The sequence below is a fragment of the Gadus morhua genome, chromosome 22, assembly GCF_902167405.1.
Source record: "Gadus morhua chromosome 22, gadMor3.0, whole genome shotgun sequence".
NCBI classification, from domain to species: domain Eukaryota; kingdom Metazoa; phylum Chordata; class Actinopteri; order Gadiformes; family Gadidae; genus Gadus; species Gadus morhua.
The window spans coordinates 17,905,450-17,930,628 of record NC_044069.1 but is presented as its reverse complement, the minus strand read 5'-3'; the positions used below and the strand labels follow the sequence as shown (position 1 = coordinate 17,930,628).

Sequence of the window (25,179 nt, the reverse complement as noted above, 5' to 3'; positions counted from 1 at the left end):
GAGAACCCGACGCAGTCGTTTGAGGTTGATAATATTGTCTGGAGGCGCACACATCTTTTGGCCGTGATAATATATATTATATGATGTAGATATCTAAGTATATTATGTTATTATTTAGATATAGAGCTCCAGGACTCGGAGTGTTCTAGATTCTAGAATATTTACAGAACACGGCCAAAAGCTGTGTGCGCCTCGCCATTGCGATGCATCCACTTTAAACACAAGTGCATGATGGCCGTAAGCTGCTCACACCCCCACCCTCCACCTTGACCCGCCTCTAAAAAGCGGCACCTTTGTGGAAAGCTCATTGTGGGACTGGCTCGTAGTGGCTGTAATTCTGCACCAAGGCAGAATTTCTTCAACGTCTTCAAGTACTGTATTAAGGGCCCACTAACACCTATATATAAGCATCCATAAAGTAGCATGCCATGGGACCTTTAAAAACGGAACAGGGAATTGGATCATAACGTGCTTTAGCATAAGCTGTGCTAGCATTGTCTAACTTGTTAGCATGTTCAAAGAGAATTGCGCATACAACAAGTGTCTAAGAGTATTATTTCTTGGTATCTGACATCTCAGGTTTAATTTAGTTTGGGTTCATTAGAAGGAAAATCATTAATCGACTAAATCACTCTCATAGACCTTATCCTTTCCTTATAAGGTCGTTGTTGTACGTTTATTTTGGGATGATATCATCATCTTTATCACACACAATCATACCTCAGTTTCCCTGCGGTTAACCTAGCCTATATGCCTGTGACTCACCAAACTGCAACACAGTTACCGATGCAACCGTGCTTTGATCATTCCGATTTCTTAACCCAAATTTTTATTGCATGCATAAAGTATTATTCTGCATTATTAATAAACATCATTCTATTGTCAATATGTATTGGTGATATTGCAAGTTTAGCGTAGGCCTATATTATATAGCACATGTAATAACACGCTGATTGAATAAACATTCAATACACTTTCACTGTACTCAAAGTATATTAATAGACCACTTCATCTTCTACTTCTTCTTCTTGAAAGTGTCTCTCTTAAGATCATTTCAAGTATACGTACTGTCGTTTCAGGCATTGAACAATATGAAAATATACATAAAATGTAAAATCAATCAGTATATTCAATGTTTCCAAATTAGTGTGAATACACACACTGTAATTCAAGTGTTGTACACTTCTTTGTTATTTGAATAACCGTTATGCTGTTGGTGATATGGCGCATAACACGTCAGGTTCTCTGATCTCTCTGGTATTTCCACAACGAGACTCGTAGTGGGGGTTATCTCAGCCATGGTTGAGAAGGAATTGGGGGGAAAGAAACTTTGGCTTTCACTCCCTGAAGTGAACCTGAACCACGACATGGCGGAGAAAGGGATTGACCGCGAATGTCCCCCGCCGGAGCCCCACTGACCACTGCCAAGGCAGCGGGCAGAGGGCAGAGGGCAGAGGGCAGAGGGCAGAGGGCAGAGGGCAGAGGGCAGAGGGCAGAGGGCAGCGGGCAGAGGGCAGAGGGCAGAGGGCAGAGGGCAGAGGCTAGAGGGCAGAGGGCAGAGGGCAGTGGGCAGAGGGCAGAGGGCAGTGGGCAGCAGGCAGCGGGCAGCGCCGAGGCACGGGCAACAATCCCTTTCTCCTCCATGTCGCGGTACAGTCTACTTCAGATTGATGGGGAAGTGGAAGAAGCAGAGACGTCGGAGAACCCGACGCAGTCGTTTGAGGTTCATAATATTGTCTGGAGGCGCACACATCTTTTGGCCGTGATAATATATATTATATGATGTAGATATCTAAGTATATTATGTTATTATTTAGATATAGAGCTCCAGGACTCGGAGTGTTCTAGATTCTAGAATATTTACAGAACACGGCCAAAAGCTGTGTGCGCCTCGCCATTGCGATGCATCCACTTTAAACACAAGTGCATGATGGCCGCAAGCTGCTCACACCCCCACCCTCCACCTTGACCCGCCTCTAAAAAGCGGCACCTTTGTGGAAAGCTCATTGTGGGACTGGCTCGTAGTGGCTGTAATTCTGCACCAAGGCAGAATTTCTTCAACGTCTTCAAGTACTGTATAAAGGGCCCACTAACACCTATATATAAGCATCCATAAAGTAGCATGCCATGGAACCTTTAAAAACGGAACAGGGAATTGGATCATAACGTGCTTTAGCATAAGCTGTGCTAGCATTGTCTAACTTGTTAAAAGATGTTCAAAAGAGAATTGCGCATACAACAAGTGTCTAAGAGTATTATTTCTTGGTATCTGACATCTCAGGTTTAATTTAGTTTGGGTTCATCAGAAGGAAAATCATTAATCGACTAAATCACTCTCATAGACCTTATCCTTTCCTTATAAGGTCGTTGTTGTACGTTTATTTTGGGATGATATCATCATCTTTATCACACACAATCATACCTCAGTTTCCCTGCGGTTAACCTAGCCTATAGGCCTGTGACTCACCAAACTGCAACACAGTTACCGATGCAACCGTGCTTTGATCATTCCGATTTCTTAACCCAAATTTTTATTGCATGCATAAAGTATTATTCTGCATTATTAATAAACATCATTCTATTGTCAATATGTATTGGTGATATTGCAAGTTTAGCGTAGGCCTATATTATATAGCACATGTAATAACACGCTGATTGAATAAACATTCAATATACTTTCACTGTACTCAAAGTATATTAATAGACCACTTCATCTTCTACTTCTTCTTCTTGAAAGTGTCTCTCTTAAGATCATTTCAAGTATACGTAATGTCGTTTCAGGCATTGAACAATATGAAAATATACATAAAATGTAAAATCAATCAGTATATTCAATGTTTCCAAATTAGGTCAATATAGATACATTTAAACGTCATGACATAATGACATGACATAAATTGAGGTGACGTTAAATGATATGACGTCAAATAAGCTGCAACACCAATAGTGCTGTTCAAACCACAGACATTATGAGGAGGGCTTAATATAGCTCATATGAGGGGGGGCTGGTTGCACAGAAGATGGAAGATGCACGCATCCAAATTCCGTTGTGTCATTTCGAAATAGGTCTGAACCCCAGCGTCCTGTGATCTGTTTATATTCAAATCCAGTGGTTTGCTTTGACGTCTTATATACAACTTAAAGCGGGCCAAGTGACCTTGTCACAGAGTCGACCCAGTTTTGGGTCAGACCGATAATGAAAATGGTCTATTATCATTGTTCCTCTAAAAATAGAATACTGTATTGTTACATCAGGGTTTTTTGGTCATCATGAATCACTGGGCAAATGGAAAGAGGAACAGTTTCGTCAGTGGGTTTCTATGTGTGAACTTATATGCGAATCTGCCATGTCCTTGCAGGTTTTTCAGCAAGGAAGTTTCTCACTTCCCCTGTCGATAACATGTATGTGTGTGTGTGTGTGTGTGTGTGTGTGTGTGTGTGTGTGTGTGTGTGTGTGTGTGTGTGTGTGTGTGTGTGTGTGTGTGTGTGTGTGTGTGTTTGTGTGTGTGTGTGTGTGTGTGTTTGTGTGTGTGTGTGTGTGTGTGTGTGTGTGTGTTTGGTAATGGTAATGGTAAATTGATGTTAAATGAAAGTATCATTCATATTGATACTGTAAATGAAAGTTTAACACCTTTTCGATGCTTCCCTCCTCTTCATATTATCCACTGCGGGTTTATGGCAGGGGACAGGAATTTCTATAAATACATAAGTTCACTGAAAGACAACTGAAGGGGAGATCCCCTGCTCTGGCGTAATGGCTGAGTAAGACAGCTATTGTTTATGTGTGTAAAGGAGCAGAACTTCCGTTCGACATCGGAAGGCCGTGCAGAAACCACAGTTTCTGCTTACGCTAGCCTACATGCATGTGTATTTGCTAATCTGTGCAAATGCAAGGGGAAGCATCTGAAGAATAGCTTCACTAATGACAGATACCAGGCATTGGAAACCCGGTCCGCCAGACATTAGAACCCTGATTCCTGCCAGACATTGGAACCCCGATCCATACCAGGCATTGGAATCCATGAGCAACATGTTCAGAGAAAGTATTGTGCACATTCAGTATTTGAGGAGATGATAAATAGATGATATAATGAATTAATTCGGCACTGTAGGCCCTAATAGATTCTTTGCAATTTCAATTGTGCAACATTGAAATTAAACAGGAATGTACTGAAATAAACATAATTCTGTTCTTTATATAAGTAGTCATTATATTTCCTAAAGGCTATTGACTAGTGTGGCTCTACATTATTGTTTTCTTTAGGGAACAGAAATTGTCGCATTACATTTAAATGTAAGCAGGAAGTATGATCAATCGAAACAAAAGTTTAACTGAGGAAGTGAAAACTAGGATATTTTCCCGAAATATTCGATGCTATTTTACTTTCAGTCATATGCTCACGTCCTGAGATGGTTTTTGGTTTTCAGCAACATCGGAAAACTGAAAAAACTGAAAAAACAAGCTTGAAACATCACTACATATTTTTAATACTAATAACAGTAACAGGCCTTATAATACTACTGCTACCATAATAATAATAATAATAATAATAATAATCATTATTATACTAGTCACTATACACTATATATGAAGTAATCAATAACTAATAATACAAATAATACTTATATTATTATAATTATAATTATTAGATATCTGTATACCTACTAATAATCGGTGTAATTATTGTTATGTTTGTTATTATTAATATTATCATTATTATTATTATCATTATCAGAATTTTTTAATACATTTTTAAGTTGAATGAAACCTGATAGCCACAATAAACACTAATGCGTAAAACCCATCTATAACAACGAAAAAAAGTATAATCGTTGTGCAGACGTGCACACTGAATTATAAAGGGATTATTGTTCAGGTATGACTCGGAGAGGTAAATGTTCAACACGTGGTTTATTCAGAGGGACACAAGGTAACTTTAAATGCAGCATCTCTCGAACACAGGTAAGAATTCAGCTTATATTGTAAATGGCTGGAATGGTAAATAAGCCACGCCTACAAGTTTTAGTTTAGACGTTGGTCTGTTTTGTGCCTGCAGGGCGGAATGCCAAGAGACCATAGCAGGGTCTGACTTATCTCAAACCCATACAGCTGTGTATGGTTTTGTGTTAACCACTTTATGGGTAGAAGACGCTATTCGGGACTTGTGTTAGCACACCAAATATGTGGTCCAATATGAGGTACTGATGTTCGCTTGAATATCATGTGCTCTATAAAGCTGATAATTGATTAATCACAGCAGACTTTCTTTACATTTCCTTTGCCACTTGAAATTAACGTCCTTCCTTCCTTCTGCCAGGCTCAGAGTGTACTTGGCAGATAGAATCGGTGAAGGTTGTTCATAAGCAATTCAATTCGATTTATGGATGTCCGGAGCCCTTTAAAAGACAATGGACTAAACATGTTGCGCCTGTATATTCAGCCAAAATGAAATGTTGCAGCGCCATCTAGTGTTCGGTTTTCTTTCAAAGATATTTAGAGATTTGTTTAAATTGTAGGCGAACGACCTCATCAATAATAACACTAATTATTATTATTATTATTATTATTATTATTATTATTATTATTATTATTATTATTATTATTATTATTATTACTATCAATGGATGTTCATAGAAGTACGATGGACTCGCATGATGTTATATAAATCGTATCTTCAACTGGGCTTTAATCTGCCTTGTCGGGAAAGCACTATAATGAAACAGGATTATAATGGCCCATGGCAGATACTGTGAGTCCATACTGATTTACAAACATAAAAACAGAATATAATAATAAAAATAAACCTTACAAAAACAATAGGGTTCCAACCCTTCGGGCTTGGCCCCCTAATTAACGGCGTCAGGACAGAGCGCTGTAAATAAAAAGGTAATGTAAACTACAAATGCAGGCGTGTCCAACAATGGGGAAAACCCCCTTTACCGTAAAACATAAAGTAACCAAAGAAAAAACCTGTTACTTACCAATTAATATATACGCAGACTATTCTAGGGGAGTAGCTATGCTAGACAATATTTTAGTAATTGCATGGACATTTAAGCGAGGTTTTATGCCTTTAGATAATCATGTAGACTCTTTCTGAAATCCCATTGCTCATTTATTAGAGCTATTACGGTGAGGTTGCCGGGGAGTGGACTCGCAGCCACACCAACACACATCACTGCAATGCCAATGTGATTAGAAGATGCTGGCGTTTTGCAACAAAGACAATGAAATCCTTTAACGCGATTAGCATAAGAGATTGTATTGAAAAGAGTAAGAGCGAGACTCTAAAAGAACGCTTTTACAAATAAATATAATTTGTTTAAAGGCTACGGTTAGCTAGCTCAGCGCCTGCTACTGCTTTTCTAGAATTAGCTTTGAATTTACTACGTTAGAATTACAGCTAATGTAGATCTATTTGTAGCTCAACAATGGAGTTCTCTTTTGATATTAACAACATCTTCCCAGAGCGGATCACTGTGTTGGATCAGAGCCTTGTTCCTGGTGATAAATCCAAAGGAAGGTAGGTGACATGGTTGTTGTGTTGTGTTGGTTGGTCTGGTCAGTGTCACTGTTGATACCCGCCCATCGTCTATCCCCAGGGTTTATGCTTTCCTGTATAAGATGGCTGGATCATATTGTGTCATTGTGTCATAACAATCCTGGTCAAACGGAGTCTAATATTTTGTTGATTTCTGTCTCCAGGCCAGATCTGCAAAGCAAAATAGCTTCAGTTATTGATGAGCTTGGTAAAGCCTCCTCTAAGGTTGGTGTTTGTTGTAGTTAAAAGCAATTATCGCTAATTGCATTGAAGGAACTAAATGGTGCATCCACAATTGTAAAGGACCATTCTCTGCAAGGACCTGTAATAAATATTGCATGACAGCTGCATTATCTATCTAGAGTACCAGGGCTTTGTAAATCAATGTGAACCATCTACCGTTGTGATGTTTTCCATCCACAGGCTCAACAGTTGCCAGCTCCAATAACAAGTGCTGTGAAGCTGCAGTCCAACCAGCACAGCCTTTACCTTATCAAGGATGAAACCAGCAATGGGTATCTTGTTATATCACACCGTTTTTCACGTCCAAACTACTCAAAATAAAACGTTATTAAATTGTTGCCATCTAAAGGTCTTTAACAGTAACATCATACCAAGTATAACCCCTCCAGGGTTGTCTTAGTGCTTGGTGTACGTTAAGAGGACATCTCTGGGAAACAGACTCCACCCTAGTGTGCTAACAATACCGATGCTAAACAAAGCTATTCTGTGGGTACATTTGAGGCTCTATGGTGCTCTCTGTGAATCCTCTGGACCAGTATATATGGTCAACAATAAACTAGAACCCTTTTGTTGACCCATGAAGAGGAGGCCATTACTCCAGCTGGGTTGAGAAATATATGTCTTATATTCTTCTCACTAGTACGTAAACCTCCCCAATCGTTCCTTTTCCCCATGCAGAGGCCAAGGAGCAGGAGTAGGGTTTCTCAAGGTCGGCTACAAGAAGTTGTTTCTCCTTGTAAGTGACCAACAAATATATTTCTAGCTTTGAAGGAGGCGACTGTTTGAATTGTGAATTTGAAATGTTCCATTGTTGTAAAACACCTTACAACAATGGAACATTCATTCTCATTAACATGAGTTAATGCAGTGATGAGCATTATTATATAGCTTAGGGGTAGGGTTAGGGCTAGGGGTTGGGCTATTGCTTACTGCATTGACTATGTTACTTACTGGTTCATTAATGTACCCAGTTATTATAAAGTGTTACCAATGGTATTAATATTAGATTCTCTTTTGCATACAATGTTCGGTGATGGTTAAAACATTAAGGCTATAATAGGGAAATTGACAGGAAACTACAGAAGGAAAATATCGTTGTGTGTGTGTTAATAGTGTACAGCCTTTTCCACTGCTACATTTCGTACTCATTTAAAAGCACTTCAAAGTTTCTCATTGATTTACAAGCCTGACCAGAAGTCTTGATGGGCCTTATTCACTTAGTGGCCATCTTGGTGTCCATCTTGCCTCTAACCGCTGACCGCTGCGGTTGGAGGCAGCTCCACCAAAGCTAGCCGTCAGAACCAAGATGGCCCCCAGGTGACGTAAGGCCCCTGGTGCTCTGTGGTTCTCAGGACCAGCGGGGAGCCCACTTAGAGGCGGAGCCGCTGTGTGTGCTGGACTTCTACGTCTCAGAGAGCCTGCAGCGCCACGGCTACGGGCTGGAGCTCTTTGACTTCATGCTGCAGGTGAGGCCTCCTGGAAACCTGGGAACTCTTAGTCTCAAGCAGACGGAAATGGATAAAAGAAAAGTCTGCAACTTATTATAGGGTTCAGGTTACTTTATTCGTACCTGAGGTAAACTTGTGTTGCAGTTTAAAAGTGGGCTTCCGACACACAGTTAGGACAACACATACACACAAACACAAATGGGACAGTTACATACAGTGGATAAAACAATTAAAGTGCTTCAGTGCTAATCCAAATTTGGACACTTAAAACTGACCAACATAATTAAAATATAATTAAACCCTGATCAATTGATCTAGAAACCCCACAAAAAAAATTAGTCACACATTAATTTGTTGATTACACATAGAATTGATGTGTGTCTTTCTAACATTTCTATCAAAATAAACATCATATAATTAAAACTGCAATATTTAAAAGGTTTCATGTTTCACACGTGTCAGCAGTGTTGCAAGTTTTACATTTTAATGGCTGCAGACAGTGCTTCCATTACTCCGATACAGAGAGAGGATCCTAGCACTCACATCCACTTCCTGTAACCGGAGCCTCCCTGGTCAGACCGGTGGTTATATTCTGATTCAGTTCTGGGTAGTGGCACCTATCGTTGAGACGGCAGTGTTATTTGAACAGTTGGCCAAGGAGTAGTCTCAAAAAATCTTTCGATTTTTAGGCTAGCCAGGTTAGGCAGTGCAAACTCGTCCGGCTTTGTAAACCCAAATGTTCTTGTAGCCGTGAAGAGACAAGCTTACCCGACCGGTCCCGATCACAACGTCTTCAGACAAGGTGCCCGTAAAGGTTTAAAATGAACCTGGGTAGTAGACTGGCCACTGTAGAGATATCGTCTTCTGAAATCTGCACCTCTTGAATGAGTTTACCCTCAGGACGCTATACAGACCCATTCAGGGCAATCTGTAGAGCTCCGCCCTGCGCACTCTGTGGTTTCCGGCCAGGGCGCTGGTCTGCCCTCAGAGGGTCAGACACAGCGATGGAAACCTCTGGACTCAGATCAGCCAGGGTCTGGTCTCCCCCTAGAGGATCAGATACAGGGATATGATACCCTCGACCCAGATCAGCCATAGAGCAACATCAGTCAATTTCCATTGATGGAAACTTTAATTTCAGTAGAATAACTGAATAAGGTTCACGATTAGTTAATAAGACCAACGCCATAATTATAGCAATTAAACACTCACTCACACAAAACAAACAATGAAACACTTTACATAGTATTCGTCAAGAAGGTGATGTCGGTATTTGTAGGGGGGAGAAGTGACGGCATAGGAATCTAGGGGGAATGGTTTGAGAGAAATCATCAAAGGTGCAATGCGTCTCCAGCGGTGGCAAGTGTGTGTTGGCATCAAGGTGTCGTTGTTCCTGTGTCTTTCATTCATCTTCCTCCACAGCACACGCAGATGGAGCCGGCGCTCATGGCCTACGACAGACCCTCAGCCAAGTTCCTCGCCTTCCTCGCAAAGCATTACTGCCTGACTCAGAGTGTTCCTCAGGTACCAGTCTGCGAGTAAACCTCATAACAGAAATGATAATAATAGTGGTACATTTAAGAGTCTGATTCCTCGACATGATGGTGTATGGAACATGATCAGAGGGGAGTGGAAGCTTATCATCTCTTCTGATGACATGTTTTAGCTGCTATTTATAGCCACCCCATCCATGGCAGGATTTATTCCAGGAACAGAACAAGATCAGAAGGTTTAAGTTGAACGAAACATCAAGGAACCATGGATGCATTTTCTATGTTTGCTTTCCTGTTGTCGCCAGGTGAACAACTTTGTGGTTTATGAGGGATTCTTCCTCAACAAATCAGGTAATTTCTTTACAATGGCGTTTGTAATTATTACTTCACGTTGAAAATTCTAATTACATGTCGTCTGTTAGATTTTCAACATTGTCGTCATGGGCATTGCATTGATTGATGTATACAACTATAACACAATAGATCTCTCTTGAGGTCTATGTAGTCTGTGCATCCTATCCAAACTCGTCATCAGCATCTTGATGGGTCTTCAGTCAAACTGTTCATGCATGGTCTTACCTAAATAGTGTGCGGTATCTGCATATTTCCTTTCTACATTATTAACTGTTTCATTTAGTTTTACCCATATAACAAGACATATTCAGGTCAAACGTTAAATCTGGAAAGGGCTCTCTCTCTATCTAACTCTCTGTCTCTCTCTCTTCCACCATAAGAGAGAGATAGAGAAAGCGAGAGAGTCCTTCAGAGAGTTGACATGCGGTTATTTTGGTTCCAAACACTCTTTCATTCTCCACCAAACTCTCTCAGGCTCGCCCCACTCTCCTCTGACGGATCAGGGAATGTACGGCTTTTTGTAAGGACTCTTCATCACTTTTTCTGTTCCTTAGTCTCAACTCCCCTATCTCCTTATCCTTACCCCCTCTGTTCCTCCCTTTCCTCCCCCCTGTCTCTCTGCTAAACAAGGTCACCTTCATCTGTCTGTTTTGCTTTTGTTTTTTGCATTGGTTATTAAGATCTAAGAACCCTTCCCCCCCTCTCCTCTCCGGTAGAATAATTAAAGCTTGGCTGACCGGCATATCTAGATTATACAAATGTGCACGTCACACACTCACACACATACATGCACGCGGACCAACACAGTCACACGCACGCACACATACGGGTATGGACGCAAACACACAGGTATGAACCAGTGGCGTCACTAGGCTGTTTCATTCGGGGCTTAAGCCCCGGATATTATTTAATTAGCCCCGAATCCTTTATTTATTTATTTTTAAGCTTCTTTTACACTAGAAACAAACATGAGGATTCCCGGGGCATCCCAAAATAAAGTAGCTTAGTCCTTCTAGATAGTTCTCCTGGCAAGAGAATAAACGGTTTAAAAACATAACCAGACTGTTTACCACCTACCTTTAAGTCCATTACCCTATCCTATCCCCAGTCATATATATATATATATATATATATATATATATATATATATATATATATAGGTAAGGTCTGTCTCACTTGTATTCATTTTACTCTGAAATAACTTGAATGGATCTTTAGATGTCTGGGGATAAGCAGCACAGCAGTCAGGTAGCTATTTAAAGCTATAATAAACTGCGCATTTTGTGTATTTAGGCAAAGCATTATGAAAGATGTGCATGCGCAATAAAGCATAAGATTTGCCGTGCGCATTTTCCCTTTCCCTCTGGGCTAAGCCCCGGATATTTCAAAAGCCTAGAAAGGCCCTTGGTATGAGCACACACACACGGACCTTTTCACTCTATACATAAGCTCTGCAGTAATCTCTGCTATGCGTTGGTTTCGTAACATCCCATGTTAAACACTTCGCAACTTTACACACTAGGTCTAACCTCTGAAGGGTCCCTGACCTCGTGAGACTTGTGCAAACCACCATCTCTGATGGAACGGGGCCATGGAGAGCTAATGGGTTTTGGATTGCCACAAATTGGTACCAGTCAGGGAATAGCCTGCTTAGAGTTTATTGCTGGTTTGATGTTAGAGCTTTGTTGCTCTTTAATAATTGTGTGTCTGTCCGTTTTTTTGTTCTTATAACATCTCAAGAAAATAAGTAGGATCAAAACTGCACTCATCTGACTTTGAAATTGAGTTAAAGATGCAAAGTAGATGCAAAAATGTCATGTCAGTGTTGAATATCCAAAAGTGCTGAGTGATTTCGATCACATATGTTTTAGGGAAGACATTCCTAACTGATTCAGTCAGTGTTCAATAAAGTAATTGACAATGGGGTCAGGCTGATCTTCACCTGGGTTAATGATCTTCATTAACCCAGATTTGAATTGTTCAAAACTGCCTGTGACTAGTTTTACTACATACAGTATACACTTTAACTGTACTACGGTATATATTATAGCTAAAACACCATACAAGGTTCTCACTGAACTATCAAATATTCCTTGAGAAAATTGTGAGATTGGATAACAGGTGTTTTATTTTGACATGGGAGGAATGTCAGGCAGAAAATAAACACACATGAATGAGGCAAATATTTCAGTCTTTGTCCCTTGGATCTATAGCCCAGATTCTGTCATAGTATTTTGTCTGTTTTCTCCCTACAGTGGGCCCGTCGAGAAAGGGTCTCCCAAAAAAGGTGGAAGGAGAGATCAAGCCCTACTCTCTAATGGAGAGAGAAGGTGAGCAGTATGACCCAACAGGCCGGTCAACAGACCGTTAATATGGAAACTCCCCAGCCGTGACGCATGATGCATGTGTTCACACTTTCTGCCAACACTGCCATTGTTTTCATGTTCAAAATATGGGTTGTGTGTTGATCCTGCAAGATTGTAGTTTCTGCTTTTTTGTGCTTGGTAACTAAAAGGCTTACAGCGCTACCTACTTTGACGACGAGAACTTAACTTAACTCAACCATCGTCTCCGGTGTGTGTGTGTGTGTGTGTGTGTGTGTGCGTGTTTGCGTACGTGCCTGTGTGTGTGCGTGCGTGCGTGCGTGCGTGCGTGCGTGCGTGTGTGTGTGCCAACACAAACAAGACATATTGAAAGGTGATGACAAAAAAAACTAGTTTGGGTGTGAATGCTGACGGTATTCCAGGAACCAGCTGTCCCTCAAACGTGGCCTGGCTTCATCCCAGACTGTGGGTTGATAATGAATGATTGATCCAGTCCATGGATGGCTCACACTGTGCCCTCCCGTCCCGGTGTCAGCGCTGCGCGGGGACCAGAGGGTGGGGCAGTGGCCCTTCCCGCCCCAGGTGGGATCCTCCCCCTACTCGCGCTCCCACAGCGTGGGCTCGTCCCCCAGCCGGGCCCCGCCCGCCCAAGCCCCGCCCCAGGGGCCAGCTCCGGCCTCTGGTGGACCCCCGACGCCCCACTCCCTGCTCAGCGACCACCTCAAGGCAAGACGCACCAGGTACGACTCCCCCCTCCCACGTCGGCCGGCAGGTAGGGGGCTGCTCTGAGAACACCTGATGTACCTCTGGCCCCCGTGCCATCTAGCTACGGGACGCTTTAGCTTCCGGCCACCCCGGGCTCATTTCAGACCAATCAGTGCATCTCTTTCATGATTGGTTAAAAAACAAAAGTAAAAAAAAACAAATTGGTTAAAAATCCTCTCTCCTGCTCTCTTTGCAAATCTGAAATGATTCCTGCAGCAGCTTTAAATCCCTAGCTGTCCTTGGAGGTTGACTGCAATAGGAGCAGCGTGCCTCTTGTTAAGGCGTGCCATGTCTGCTTGGCTGTGGAAGCCAACGCTACATATTCCTCTCATTAGTCAGCCTCCTTTGTTTACCGCCCACTAAAGAGCCCGGAGAGGCAGCGGCCGCAGTAACACTCAAGTGTCGGCTGGATTTATGCACCTTTCTGCTCTGAGGCTGGTTGTTCTGCTGTACCACTGATGGTCCACTTTAATTCGTTGTTCTCTTTCCTTGTCTCTCCAAAATCCTCCTCCAATTTTGGAACCCATTTTCCACCATCTGTTTATCTTGGTTTTACAAACACTCATCCTTCCCGCCTCGTTTTCCATCCTTTCCTTTCCGACGCTCTCCTCTCCAATCCCCCCCCCCGGAGTAGTTCCCTTAATCGTTCTCAGCTGGGTTTCTACTGAACCCCCCAGAGACCGGCCTGCCCTCCACTCCCCTTTTAAAGAAGGCGTCTGGTTTTTAGCTTGATGGAGGGCCTGCTTCTCAGTCACAGAGGAAGGGGAGTGCCTTAGCCCCAGGGACATTATTTGATTCCATGGAAACACACAGAATGAACCGGAACAGGAGTGAGAGTGGCTGTCGGCCCTACCACTTTTTGTAAAACTTTTACTGTTGCTCCCTAGCAGAACAAAAGAGGATGGCTGTTTCCTCGGTTGTTTATCTTTTTAAAAACAATTCATTAAAATACATACCGCAATGTCATGTCTGCTTTTTATCAAGCATATGAACTACGACACACCTGCAATTAAACATGTACATGCGACACAAAGCACCATAGAAAACTGTGTTCAATACCCGCTGCAGTTTTTTGTGTTCTCCCATTAATTATTCTTTGACCCATGAATTCTTTGTTTTTTGTGTTGGCTCATTTGCAGTTCATTTGTTATTTTAATTGGATTTTAATTTTGCCATTTGTTTTATTCTACAATCCCTTGTGTTTGCTTAAAAAAAACATCTCTCCATCCACGGGCTCCCCCCCCCCCCCCCCCCATCCACTTCCTTTGATGGCTTCTGGCAGCAAACACAAGCACACGGTTGCCAGGGGCAACCATCCCTGTTGCCACATCGACAGCATCAGCGGTCTGATGCTGAACCGGGACCAGGCGCCCTTCCATCGGCCAGGTGAGGGCGCTCTTCAAGGGGGGGCGGACCCCCACCACCGCCAAGTGCACTGTGTGCACCAGCCCCAAGTTCAGCACAGGCATAAAGTGTACTTTATGTAAAGTGTGCCTTGTGTAAAGTGCACCTTATGTAAAGTACGTTTTGTGTAGTGTGCTTTATGTAAAGTGTACTTTGTTTGAAGTTTACTTTGTGCAAAGTGCGCTTTGTGTAAACAAGTGCGCTTTGCATAAAGTGTGCTTTGTGCAAAGTGCGCATTGTGTAAAGTGTACTTTGTTTAAAGTGCGCTTTGTGTAAAGTGTACTATGTTTAAAGTGCGCTTTGTGTAAAGTGTACTATGTTTAAAGTGCGCTCTATGTAATGTATTCTTGGTTTAAAGTGCATTTTTTACAAAGTGTACTTTGTGTAAAGTGCTGTGCGTCCGTAGGTTGGAGGTTAGCAGACGTCTTGAGAGACAGAGGGACTGACATACAGCCAGTGGGAAACACAAACACACACAGGTTGGACACTTCCACAGATCTCAAGGAAGAAGGCTTTGCACGCACAAACATACATTATTTAAAACAAATCTTATCTGTGTTCCTTTGTGGCCAAAAATGGGTTGGCTAAACTCAAAATATGAAATTGAAAACTGGGAGCTGAAAACGTAGCCAAATATTTATGAATTAACTGATTTTTCCGCAGGTTGATGCGGTCCACAGCCAGAGTACCACATTCTTTTAATATGTTGATTTAAAAAAAAAAATAGATATAATTAAAGAGCATGTTAACCGGTATCGTACTCTACATGTTCCACTTCTTCCTCTCCATCAACCACGTTCTTCTCTCATCATGGCACCATCTCTGTCCCGCCGTGCCCCTGTGTTTAGGCCCCGCCCACCTTCACTCCCCCCTCTGCTGGCGCCCAGGAAGCCCCCCGGCCCGGCGCCCCCCGCAGGCCGGCATGAGTGGGCGCACCGCATGACAGGGGCCCGGGGGGCTAAGACAGAGCTGCTGCCCAGGCGCCAGGCCCCGCCGGGCCCCTGGGAAGCCGGGGCCACACGGGGGGGCCAGAGAGCCCTGCTGGGAGGCCCCTGTTCCTGGACCCTGGGGGAGGGCCCCCACACGGCCCAGTGGGTCCGACAGAAGCAGGAGTACCGGAGCACCAGACCCTGGTGAACCCGGGGTAGAACTGAGGACCTCTGCCTCTGCTGCCCTGGGCTCACGGCCCTCCAGCGGAGCCATCTTCCAGGGGCCTCGGTGTACGACCAACCCAGGGGGACAGCACTGTGGATGGGCCTCGGTGTACGACCAACCCAGGGGGACAGCACTGAGGATGGGCCTCAGTGTCGGATCAACCCAGGGGGACAGCACTGAGGATGGGCCTCACTGTATGACCAACCCAGGGGGACAGCACTGGGCCTCTGTGTCGGCTCAACCCAGGGGGACAGCACTGAGGATGGGCCGCAGTGTCGGATCAACCCAGGGGGACAGCACTGAGGATGGGCCTCGGTGTACGACCAACCCAGGGGGACAGCACTGAGGATGGGCCTCAGTGTACGACCAACCCAGGGGGACAGCACTGGGCCTCTGTGTCGGATCAACCCAGGGGGACAGCACTGTGGATGGGCCTCAGTGTACGACCAACCCAGGGGGACAGCACTGAGGATGGTCTCTCCCTTCATGAACCAGGACAGGGCTAGGACTCATCTTCACTGGTGAAGTGGGCTCCCCATGCGATGGTGCATGACAGGAGCAGAGCCATGTCCAGGGGGCTGACGGGGGTTAAATATGGATTCATATTTGTCAGATGGAACTTGCACTGATTGTGAGCTCGCTCTTCTGCCTTGGTGAGAAGGAAAAAGCCTCTGCACATTACTCACCACTTTATTTGTATTGATTTATATTGTGTCAAATGTTTTTCAGAAGTTGTATATAATTATTTGAAGCGTTAATAAGAATAAAAAAACACTACGATCCCAAAAAGATTGTGCTCATTTGTGTTATCATGGAATGTATTGTTTTGTTGTCCTTTGATGGCTTCTGGCAGCAAACACAAGCACACGGTTGCCAGGGGCAACCATCCCTGTTGCCACATCGACAGCATCAGCGGTCTGATGCTGAACCGGGACCAGGCGCCCTTCCATCGGCCAGGTGAGGGCGCTCTTCAAGGGGGGGCGGACCCCCACCACCGCCAAGTGCACTGTGTGCACCAGCCCCAAGTTCAGCACAGGCATAAAGTGTACTTTATGTAAAGTGTGCCTTGTGTAAAGTGCACCTTATGTAAAGTACGTTTTGTGTAGTGTGCTTTATGTAAAGTGTACTTTGTTTGAAGTTTACTTTGTGCAAAGTGCGCTTTGTGTAAACAAGTGCGCTTTGCATAAAGTGTGCTTTGTGCAAAGTGCGCATTGTGTAAAGTGTACTTTGTTTAAAGTGCGCTTTGTGTAAAGTGTACTATGTTTAAAGTGCGCTCTATGTAATGTATGCTTGGTTTAAAGTGCATTTTTTACAAAGTGTACTTTGTGTAAAGTGCTGTGCGTCCGTAGGTTGGAGGTTAGCAGACGTCTTGAGAGACAGGGACTGACATACAGCCAGTGGGAAACACAAACACACACAGGTTGGACACCTCCACAGATCTCAAGGAAGAAGGCTTTGCACGCACAAACATACATTATTTAAAACAAATCTTATCTGTGTTCCTTTGTGGCCAAAAATGGGTTGGCTAAACTCAAAATATGAAATTGAAAACTGGGAGCTGAAAACGTAGCCAAATATTTATGAATTAACTGATTTTTCCGCAGGTTGATGCGGTCCACAGCCAGAGTACCACATTCTTTTTAATATGTTGATTTAAAAAAAAAAAGATATAATTAAAGAGCATGTTAACCGGTATCGTACTCTACATGTTCCACTTCTTCCTCTCCATCAACCACGTTCTTCTCTCATCATGGCACCATCTCTGTCCCGCCGTGCCCCTGTGTTTAGGCCCCGCCCACCTTCACTCCCCCCTCTGCTGGCGCCCAGGAAGCCCCCCGGCCCGGCGCCCCCCCCAGGCCGGCATGAGTGGGCGCACCGCATGACAGGGGCCCGGGCGGCTAAGACAGAGCTGCTGCCCAGGCGCCAGGCCCCGCCGGGCCCCTGGGAAGCCGGGGCCACACGGGGGGGCCAGAGAGCCCTGCTGGGCGGCCCCTGTTCCTGGACCCTGGGGGAGGGCCCCCACACGGCCCAGTGGGTCCGACAGAAGCAGGAGTACCGGAGCACCAGACCCTGGTGAACCCGGGGTAGAACTGAGGACCTCTGCCTCTGCTGCCCTGGGCTCACGGCCCTCCAGCGGAGCCGTCTTCCAGGGGCCTCGGTGTACGACCAACCCAGGGGGACAGCACTGTGGATGGGCCTCAGTGTATGACCAACCCAGGGGGACAGCACTGAGAATGGGCCTCAGTGTCGGATCAACCCAGGGGGACAGCACTGAGGATGGGCCTCAGTGTATGACCAACCCAGGGGGACAGCACTGAGGATGGGCCTCAGTGTATGACCAACCCAGGGGGACAGCACTGAGGATGGGCCTCAGTGTCGGATCAACCCAGGGGGACAGCACTGAGGATGGGCCTCAGTGTATGACCAACCCAGGGGGACAGCACTGAGGATGGGCCTCAGTGTATGACCAACCCAGGGGGACAGCACTGGGCCTCTGTGTCGGATCAACCCAGGGGGACAGCACTGAGGATGGTCTCTCCCTTCATGAACCAGGACAGGGCTAGGACTCATCTTCACTGGTGAAGTGGGCTCCCCATGCGATGGTGCATGACAGGAGCAGAGCCATGTCCAGGGGGCTGACGGGGGTTAAATATGGATTCATATTTGTCAGATGGAACTTGCACTGATTGTGAGCTCGCTCTTCTGCCTTGGTGAGAAGGAAAAAGCCTCTGCACATTACTCACCACTTTATTTGTATTGATTTATATTGTGTCAAATGTTTTTCAGAAATTGTATATAATTATTTGAAGCGTTATTAAGAATAAAAAAACAATACGATCCCAAAAAGATTGTGCTCATTTGTGTTATCATGGAATGTATTGTTTTGTTGTAAGATTTGGAATGAAACCGTATTTACTCCCCAGACATCATCGGTGACCAAGAAGGAACTAAAAATAACCAAAGGCATTCAAAGAGAAATGTTAACAGATACACTGCCATGGGTTTAGTTTCAGCTGTGTATTCATTCAAAATGCAAAGGTAATATTTACTGTATCAGATTTACCCTTAACAAGAAGTTCCCCTTAACCGGCTTGTGCCTTCGTGCCTTATTATAAATACAAGTATTTACCCATTCTCCATCTGATGAATACCAACTGAAATGAAATGAACCCTTTGATTGCATCACATACTGTATTTTAGTCTGCCTGATGGGAGGATAAGGAGACAGGAGACGTCTTCCTACGGATGGGTTGCAACAACCGGTTTACCAGGAAATGACTGCTGCTGAATTCAGTTAAATACTCCACTTAAATACTTTACGTTTAACCCCCACTGTATTAATAATAATGGATTGAATTTATATAGACCTTTTCTAGACACTCAAAGACGCTTTACAGTGAAGGCAGCACCCACTTGGGTGATGCACAGCAGCCAATCTGCGCCAGAACGCTCACCACACACCAGCCTGGGGTGGAGAGTGAGGGAATTAATGAGTCAGCCAATTACACAGGAGGATGATTAGGGGGCCAGATTGAATGAGCCTGGTTGGAACATGACACCGGGGAAACCCCTACTCTTTGTGATAAGTGCCCTGGGATATTTTATGACCTCAGTGAGTCAGGACCTCGGTTTTCCGTCTCCTCCGAAGGACGGCACCTTCTACATATTATTGTATCTAACTAATCTCTAGAATTGAGGGATAATACAATAAGGAATGTTTATTTTTGAAGTTGATGATCGTTCAACCACACATAAATACATTTTTATTTACATTTTACATAGAGCAACATCAAAGGAGATTTTGCTCGACAAGAAAGCGTAAGAAAAAGCCTACAACCTCGGTGAAATCAAGATGGAGGGGGGGGCTGTTACAAGGTTCTTAAAAAATACATTCACTCAAATATCTGACCAACCCCATATATAACATTTAAAACCTGGCTCATTCTCACCGGACTTGTTCTCCTTGGTTTCATGGAATGACATTTGCATGTGCTCATGGGACCGTAAGCACCTAATCTGCACCCAGTGAGGCCCGCAAAAGGAGGGCGTTTAATGATTAGAAGGCAGACATGTGCATAGTTCCCAAGTTCACATTGAGCAGTAAGAGGACTCCTCCCCAAGGGATCAGTCCACCCTCCACTCGGTCGACATGCTGGCTTGACTGTTTATTAACGCCACACTCGATGACACACTCCTTGACTTGGTCTTTTTACTTCCTGACTCCCTACAGTCTCTTTGCATTCTGGCCAATTTACAGCCCATTTTTCTGAACGTTTTCTATACATTCAATAAATAATTTCAGCAAGATCAAAACAAATAGTTTTAAGCCATACATTTTCCTATTTTAGAACAAAACCCTGACACACACACACACACACACACACACACACACACACACACACACACACACACACACACACACACACACACACACACACACACACACACACACACACACACACACACACACACACACGTTGAGGTCCACCGCTATGGGCCAGGCCTAGCGAGCGTCCTCCAGCAGGGAGAGGTAGAGAGGGGACTGCAGGAAGCGGGGGTAGCAGTCTGCGTCCAGCAGGGAGTAGATGCGCTTCTGAGCGGGGAGCAGGGAGGTGTGTGAGGGTGCCTGCAGCAGCTGGAGGGTCAGGTCCCGGGTCTTGCTGTCCAGGTTCACCTGGTGAGGGGGGAAAACACAATATGCGTCCGTTAGGCTGGACAACCAGTGATGGGTATTTTTACGAAGGAGAAGGAAAAAAGACAAAGAACAATTCATTTGGGATTTGACATTGCAGTAGGAAATACTGTACGACAAAAAACGTGCTCAAATTGTAAACGTGTCTAATGTAGTTCTGTTACGTTATAATATGTGTTTTTGCAACACACACACACACACACACACACACACACACACACACACACACACACACACACACACACACACACACACACACACACACACACACACACACACACACACACACACACACACACACACACTAAAGCCAAAATAAGTCAATCTAATCACAATAGGCTAATGGAAGAGTTAAACAACCTTCTCATAAAAGCACAACAATGTACGGTTACATTTACGCACTCCTGGTTCTGTACAGGGAGGCAGAAAGAAGGGCATGCTTTTGATCATTCTCTCCCTTCCTAGTGGGGGGGGGGGGGCTGTACCTCGCGGGGGGAGCCAGGCTGGATGTAGGTGGTGCAGATGTCCTTGGCCCTCCGCTGTAGGCTGAAGTTGTTGGAGGACTGCTGGTACTGCCCACACGCCAGGTAGAACTGCAGGTTCTCCTCGCTGAACTCGGAGCGCAGGAATGCACCGAACACAGACACTCCCTCTGTTATCAAAACAAAGCTGCTATGAATGGTGGTTTCCTCTCCAAGAATGGCATTGTGATAAAGAGCTCAAAACATAGCTTTATCTGGACCTCCGCAATGAGGTTGCACTGTTGACCTTTTCTCAGACAGGTGAGTGTATGGAGGGGGGGGGGGGGGGGGGGGGGGACATCTTCACCACAACAATCACACATCCAACCAGAGGCTAAGACAATGGGAGCGTGCGGTCGGAGAATGTGGGCCAGTGCCAACACGTCAGAAAGTATACTAGACAATGATCTACAACTCGGATGGTAAAACACCTAAATAGTAAGACTGATTGTTGACAGTGACATCAGGGAAAAATGTTCCATGATCTAGTTCACATTGCTCAAGGTTACTGGCATCAATCCTGCCCCTACATAATACCACTTCCTATTTGTTTGGATTAGTACTATTATTAGTTACCAATTTTAAAAGGTGCACAGGTTAAAGTAACAACTAGCCTACATTCAAAACAGGAGGAAACACATTCCTAAAAGACATGGTGGCAGAACCAGCTCCTATTGAAACAGCATGAGAAGCATATGACCTTATGGGTTCTATTGGGGGTAAATCCACTGGTTTCGGACCACTTGACAATGAAGATTAAATGAAGATACAACACAGTTATTTCGCTGAGGAGGAACTAGTTTCATAAGAAATGTCCCCAGTTTCCCAACGATGCAATATTTGTTCCCTTTTCCTAAACGTCACATGTTTCGAAGAGGTTGTTTGGACAGAAGTGTGCTGAGCCATTTCTCTGTGCCGGCCCTGATTTATGACGGCTGTAGTTGTTTACCATACGCTCTATTCATAGCCGACGGCCTCTGAGAAAGGGTCCAACACACACACACACACCGGGTATTTGTATTGCACAGCACACAGGAAGTGTGTGACGTCTGCTAAATGCTCATGATGACCCTTTACTATTTCAGTCCCTTTAGTAGGAGACCCTTTCGATCACAAATGTTCTGGGACCCAGCCGTCCCTTGATGTTCGAGCATCCCCTCTGGGGCTCAGAGTCTGGGCCGGAAACCAAAAGCCGTGAGGGGGCGGAGTGACGCCTGGCTTCCGGTTCCCCTAAACTCATTAGCATTAGAGCGGACATCTCAGAGGGGATTTGAGTCCACGTGTTTTTGAAACTTTTACAGACCCCTTTTCTGACAACATTGTTGCCCCTGACAGGGAGTTGTAGCTTGTTTTAGTGCCGGGGGAGAGTTTATATCGCTGGCCCAGTTTGTTATTCGCTGCGTAATCCCAACCTGGAATACCCGAAAAAGCCAGACAAACCCTGCCCCCACGCTCATGACATCACAGGGAAAGAACTACAAGAAGAGTAGGATGGCTTTCACTCATTCAACGGTGACCCGAAAACGAGACATCACGAATCGCAATGAATCACTACTGGCCGTAGTAGTCTTGAACGGCTGATTGAACAAGCTTACCCTGACTCGCAAGCAGGTCGTTGAGAGACCGGGCCCAATTCTCCAGCGCCTCCAAACTGAACCTCAATCCCCCACTGTGACCCACTTGACTCCACTGGCGCATGAAGCGAAGGCGAGAGCGCCTCTCCTTGGCACTGGAGAGGAGGAGGAAAAGTGATCAGCCGTGTGATACTGAATGGTCTCTGGTCTCTGGCCCCTACAGGTGTGTGGACAACAAGGTGCCAACACAACAACAACATGGATCAATCTGTCTCAACAGTTATTTATGGCACCATAAATTTCCTAATTGTAAGGGGCCTTTGGAAAACTAGATTCCTTTATCATAATAGCAGCTCAAATGACTAGAGACGCCCACGTTCAAGTGAGGCACAGTGTTGGGTTGTCTATGCTCGACCTACCTGTCTTTTTGGACTGCTTGGCTTATATTGGAGTTGGACGAATGATGATTCTGGAAATTACACAATGACAAATTCTTGCTGAATACAAACCATGTTTCAAATTATTTCTTACAAAAAGGTATCTAGGTTTCCACACACACACACACACACACACACACACACACACACACACACACACACACACACACACACACACACACACACACACACACACACACACACACACACACACGGTTAAGAATGTAATTAGTTAATTTACCAGTTCAAACAAACTTTTTAGGTGAAGTTTGGCAGCAGACAGTTTTGCTTTGGCGCGCTCACGGTGGTGGCGCGACTTCAAGGAGGGGTCGGACGGGGAGGACGGGCGCGTGTCGTCCCTCTCCAAGCTCCCGGTGCTGCTGCCTTGGGAGGAGGGCGCCAGCTGGCCGTCGCTGTAGGCACGGAAGCTCTCGCCCATCGTCCCTACTCGCAGGTTGTCCATCTTCCGCTTGCTCAGCTCCTTCAAGTCCTCCACGCTGACGCTGAGATCCTTGGTCAACGTGGCCGGGCAGCCGGGACTCGAACCCAGTTCTCGGATGGTCGGGGGCAGCGTCGCGCTCCGGGCCTGTTCGGAGGGGCCGAGTAGATGCGTGTGGGTGCCCGACTCCCTGTTAAGTACCGGGGGGTCTTTCAGCTGGATCCCTCTCCAGGGCATAACGTCCATGTCCAGGAGGGACCCCTCGGAGCTGAACCTCCGCATGGTGCCTCAGCAGACCGTGGCTCAGAGTGAACGAGGGAAGGCGAAGCTCGACGGAGAAAGCGGAGTGTCTGTTCAGTGGACCACAATGAACCACAACAAGCAAGCAGATGAGAGATAGAGGAGGGGGAGGGGGGAGGGAGGAATATACAATTAGAGGAGGAGATAAAATGCTCTCAAACAGCAACACACTGGAACTGGCCTCAAACAACTACCCGACGTAGCTCGGGTAGATCAGAAAAAGGCAATGATGTGGATCTCAAGTCAAAGGGGATGCTTTTGCTGACCCACTTTTACAAATACACATTTTCCTCCAAGCCAATCACCTTCTACTCCAGCTGCATGTTTCCAAACAGTGTGTCCCTGGCGGTCAGCGCCTCGGACATTGTGAGAATTTCGACGCGTGGTCAGCAGACAGCCGCCCGGGGTTAAACACGGAGAAAATAGAATGCCTACCTCCAGGTCGTGTTATTCCTCTGCTTTGTACCACATGACACCGTCACAGTTTCCCCAGTTCAGCTTTTTCGCAACAAAAAAAAACCACCCCCTGCAAAGACTCCTGAGTCGTTGTTGGTTTGGATTAAACATAGGGACGCGATGTCTTGTTATGTCCCCGCCCGGAGTGCGTTCCATTATTACGCCATGAAAGTTCTTGTAACATGAAGGCGTCACACGGTAGACGCCACACCTTCGCTTGGGTTTCAACTTGCCCTTCACCACTCCAGGGGCCCGTCTGACACGCAGGCCTGATCATTCATTCACTACAGTGTAGGTGTGTCTGGATTGGCCGACTCCACGTCACTGTGAAGAGACCTTTGGTAAAGATCACTTGGGAAATCTGTTCCTAGAGAGGAAATGATTGCAATGAAGTTTATGACCTAAACAACACGTTGTACTTTACAATTTAAAGGTACAGGTAGGAGAGGGTAGAGTAGGGGAGGGGAAGGGGGAAGAAGGGGTGTTACAGGGAGTCGACCCAAGTAGATATGGAAATATCAGAAAAGGCACTATGACTAAGTATCATTGTTTCCAGCCTAGGGTTAGGGTTAGGGTTACCCTAACCCTAACCCTGAATGGTCATTTGCAATCAATGACTATCTCCCCTTAAAGGTTGGTTGATAATGGTGTGACCACAGATGGAAATTAGCTATTCAGCTAACCCTGGTATATAACTTGTTCTGTACATGCATCCCTGTCAACTAAACCAACAAACTAGCTCTCCTTTGGAAAATGTTAAAGCAAGGGCATTTTTCAAATTCCTTTCCACGGTTTGAGTCCCAGCTGGCAGCACGTATTCTCTCCGTGTCCACGCATCACACCCGCCAATCGGCAGTGACGCACGATGGACGTCACTCTGTCACGTCCCACCTCTCTCACACACTGCTCTGAAGACAACGTGATGTCTCCCACATTACACAGATGAACCCAAGCTTGTTCAGAGTTCACAGTTCACCTGAACTCTGCATAGCATTCCCCCTCTGTAGCTCAGCCAGAATGTAAACGCCTGG

General features: G+C 45.1%; 2 protein-coding genes across 18 annotated transcripts; one reads left to right on the top strand and one right to left on the bottom strand.

Annotated features, from left to right (window-relative positions):
• The first annotated feature begins 6,138 nt into the window (after positions 1–6,138).
• atat1 (alpha tubulin acetyltransferase 1) lies at positions 6,139–18,511 on the top strand. 14 transcript variants are annotated; one of them, XR_003974555.1, is made up of 13 exons: positions 6,139–6,524; positions 6,707–6,767; positions 6,966–7,057; positions 7,464–7,521; positions 8,138–8,251; positions 9,656–9,757; positions 10,032–10,077; positions 12,336–12,410; positions 12,940–13,144; positions 14,452–14,555; positions 14,980–15,052; positions 15,422–16,685; positions 17,517–18,511. XR_003974555.1 is itself a non-coding variant. In XM_030347241.1 (13 exons), the coding sequence occupies exons 1-12, from the start codon at positions 6,433–6,435 to the stop codon at positions 15,017–15,019; spliced, it is 1,035 nt and encodes a 344-aa protein (XP_030203101.1). In that variant the 5' UTR covers positions 6,139–6,432; the 3' UTR covers positions 15,020–15,052; positions 15,422–15,560. The 14 variants fall into 14 exon arrangements, 11 of the variants coding, with proteins under 11 accessions (XP_030203101.1, XP_030203096.1, XP_030203097.1 ...); XR_003974554.1 differs by having other exon boundaries at positions 17,078–18,511; XR_003974553.1 differs by having other exon boundaries at positions 15,422–17,148.
• A 916-nt stretch (positions 18,512–19,427) lies between these two features.
• On the bottom strand, positions 19,428–24,416 carry si:ch211-152p11.4 (regulator of G-protein signaling 8). 4 transcript variants are annotated; one of them, XM_030347232.1, is made up of 6 exons: positions 24,128–24,416; positions 23,195–23,742; positions 22,936–22,985; positions 22,538–22,671; positions 20,907–21,073; positions 19,428–20,403 (listed from the first exon to the last, which is right to left on the bottom strand). In XM_030347232.1, the coding sequence occupies exons 2-6, from the start codon at positions 23,672–23,674 to the stop codon at positions 20,233–20,235; spliced, it is 1,002 nt and encodes a 333-aa protein (XP_030203092.1). In that variant the 5' UTR covers positions 23,675–23,742; positions 24,128–24,416; the 3' UTR covers positions 19,428–20,232. The 4 variants fall into 4 exon arrangements, with proteins under 4 accessions (XP_030203092.1, XP_030203094.1, XP_030203091.1 ...); XM_030347234.1 differs by having other exon boundaries at positions 23,195–23,749; positions 24,128–24,409; XM_030347231.1 differs by having other exon boundaries at positions 23,998–24,408.
• Between the last annotated feature and the right edge of the window lie 763 nt (positions 24,417–25,179).

What these genes read in the sequence shown, in the direction of transcription:
- si:ch211-152p11.4 (XM_030347232.1), bottom strand. Translation starts at nt 23,674, where the DNA reads ATGCGGAGGTTCAGCTCCGAGGGGTCCCTCCTGGACATGGACGTTATG. An exon ending in CAAGCAGTCCAAAAAGACAG is followed by an intron (nt 22,672 to 22,935) that starts GTAGGTCGAGCA and finishes CCTCCTCTCCAG; the next exon opens with TGCCAAGGAGAGGCGCTCTC. An exon ending in CGACCTGCTTGCGAGTCAGG is followed by an intron (nt 21,074 to 22,537) that starts GTAAGCTTGTTC and finishes TTTTGATAACAG; the next exon opens with AGGGAGTGTCTGTGTTCGGT.
- atat1 (XM_030347236.1), top strand. Translation starts at nt 6,433, where the DNA reads ATGGAGTTCTCTTTTGATATTAACAACATCTTCCCAGAGCGGATCACT. An exon ending in ACAAGAAGTTGTTTCTCCTT is followed by an intron (nt 7,522 to 8,137) that starts GTAAGTGACCAA and finishes TGTGGTTCTCAG; the next exon opens with GACCAGCGGGGAGCCCACTT. An exon ending in TCTTTGACTTCATGCTGCAG is followed by an intron (nt 8,252 to 9,655) that starts GTGAGGCCTCCT and finishes CTTCCTCCACAG; the next exon opens with CACACGCAGATGGAGCCGGC.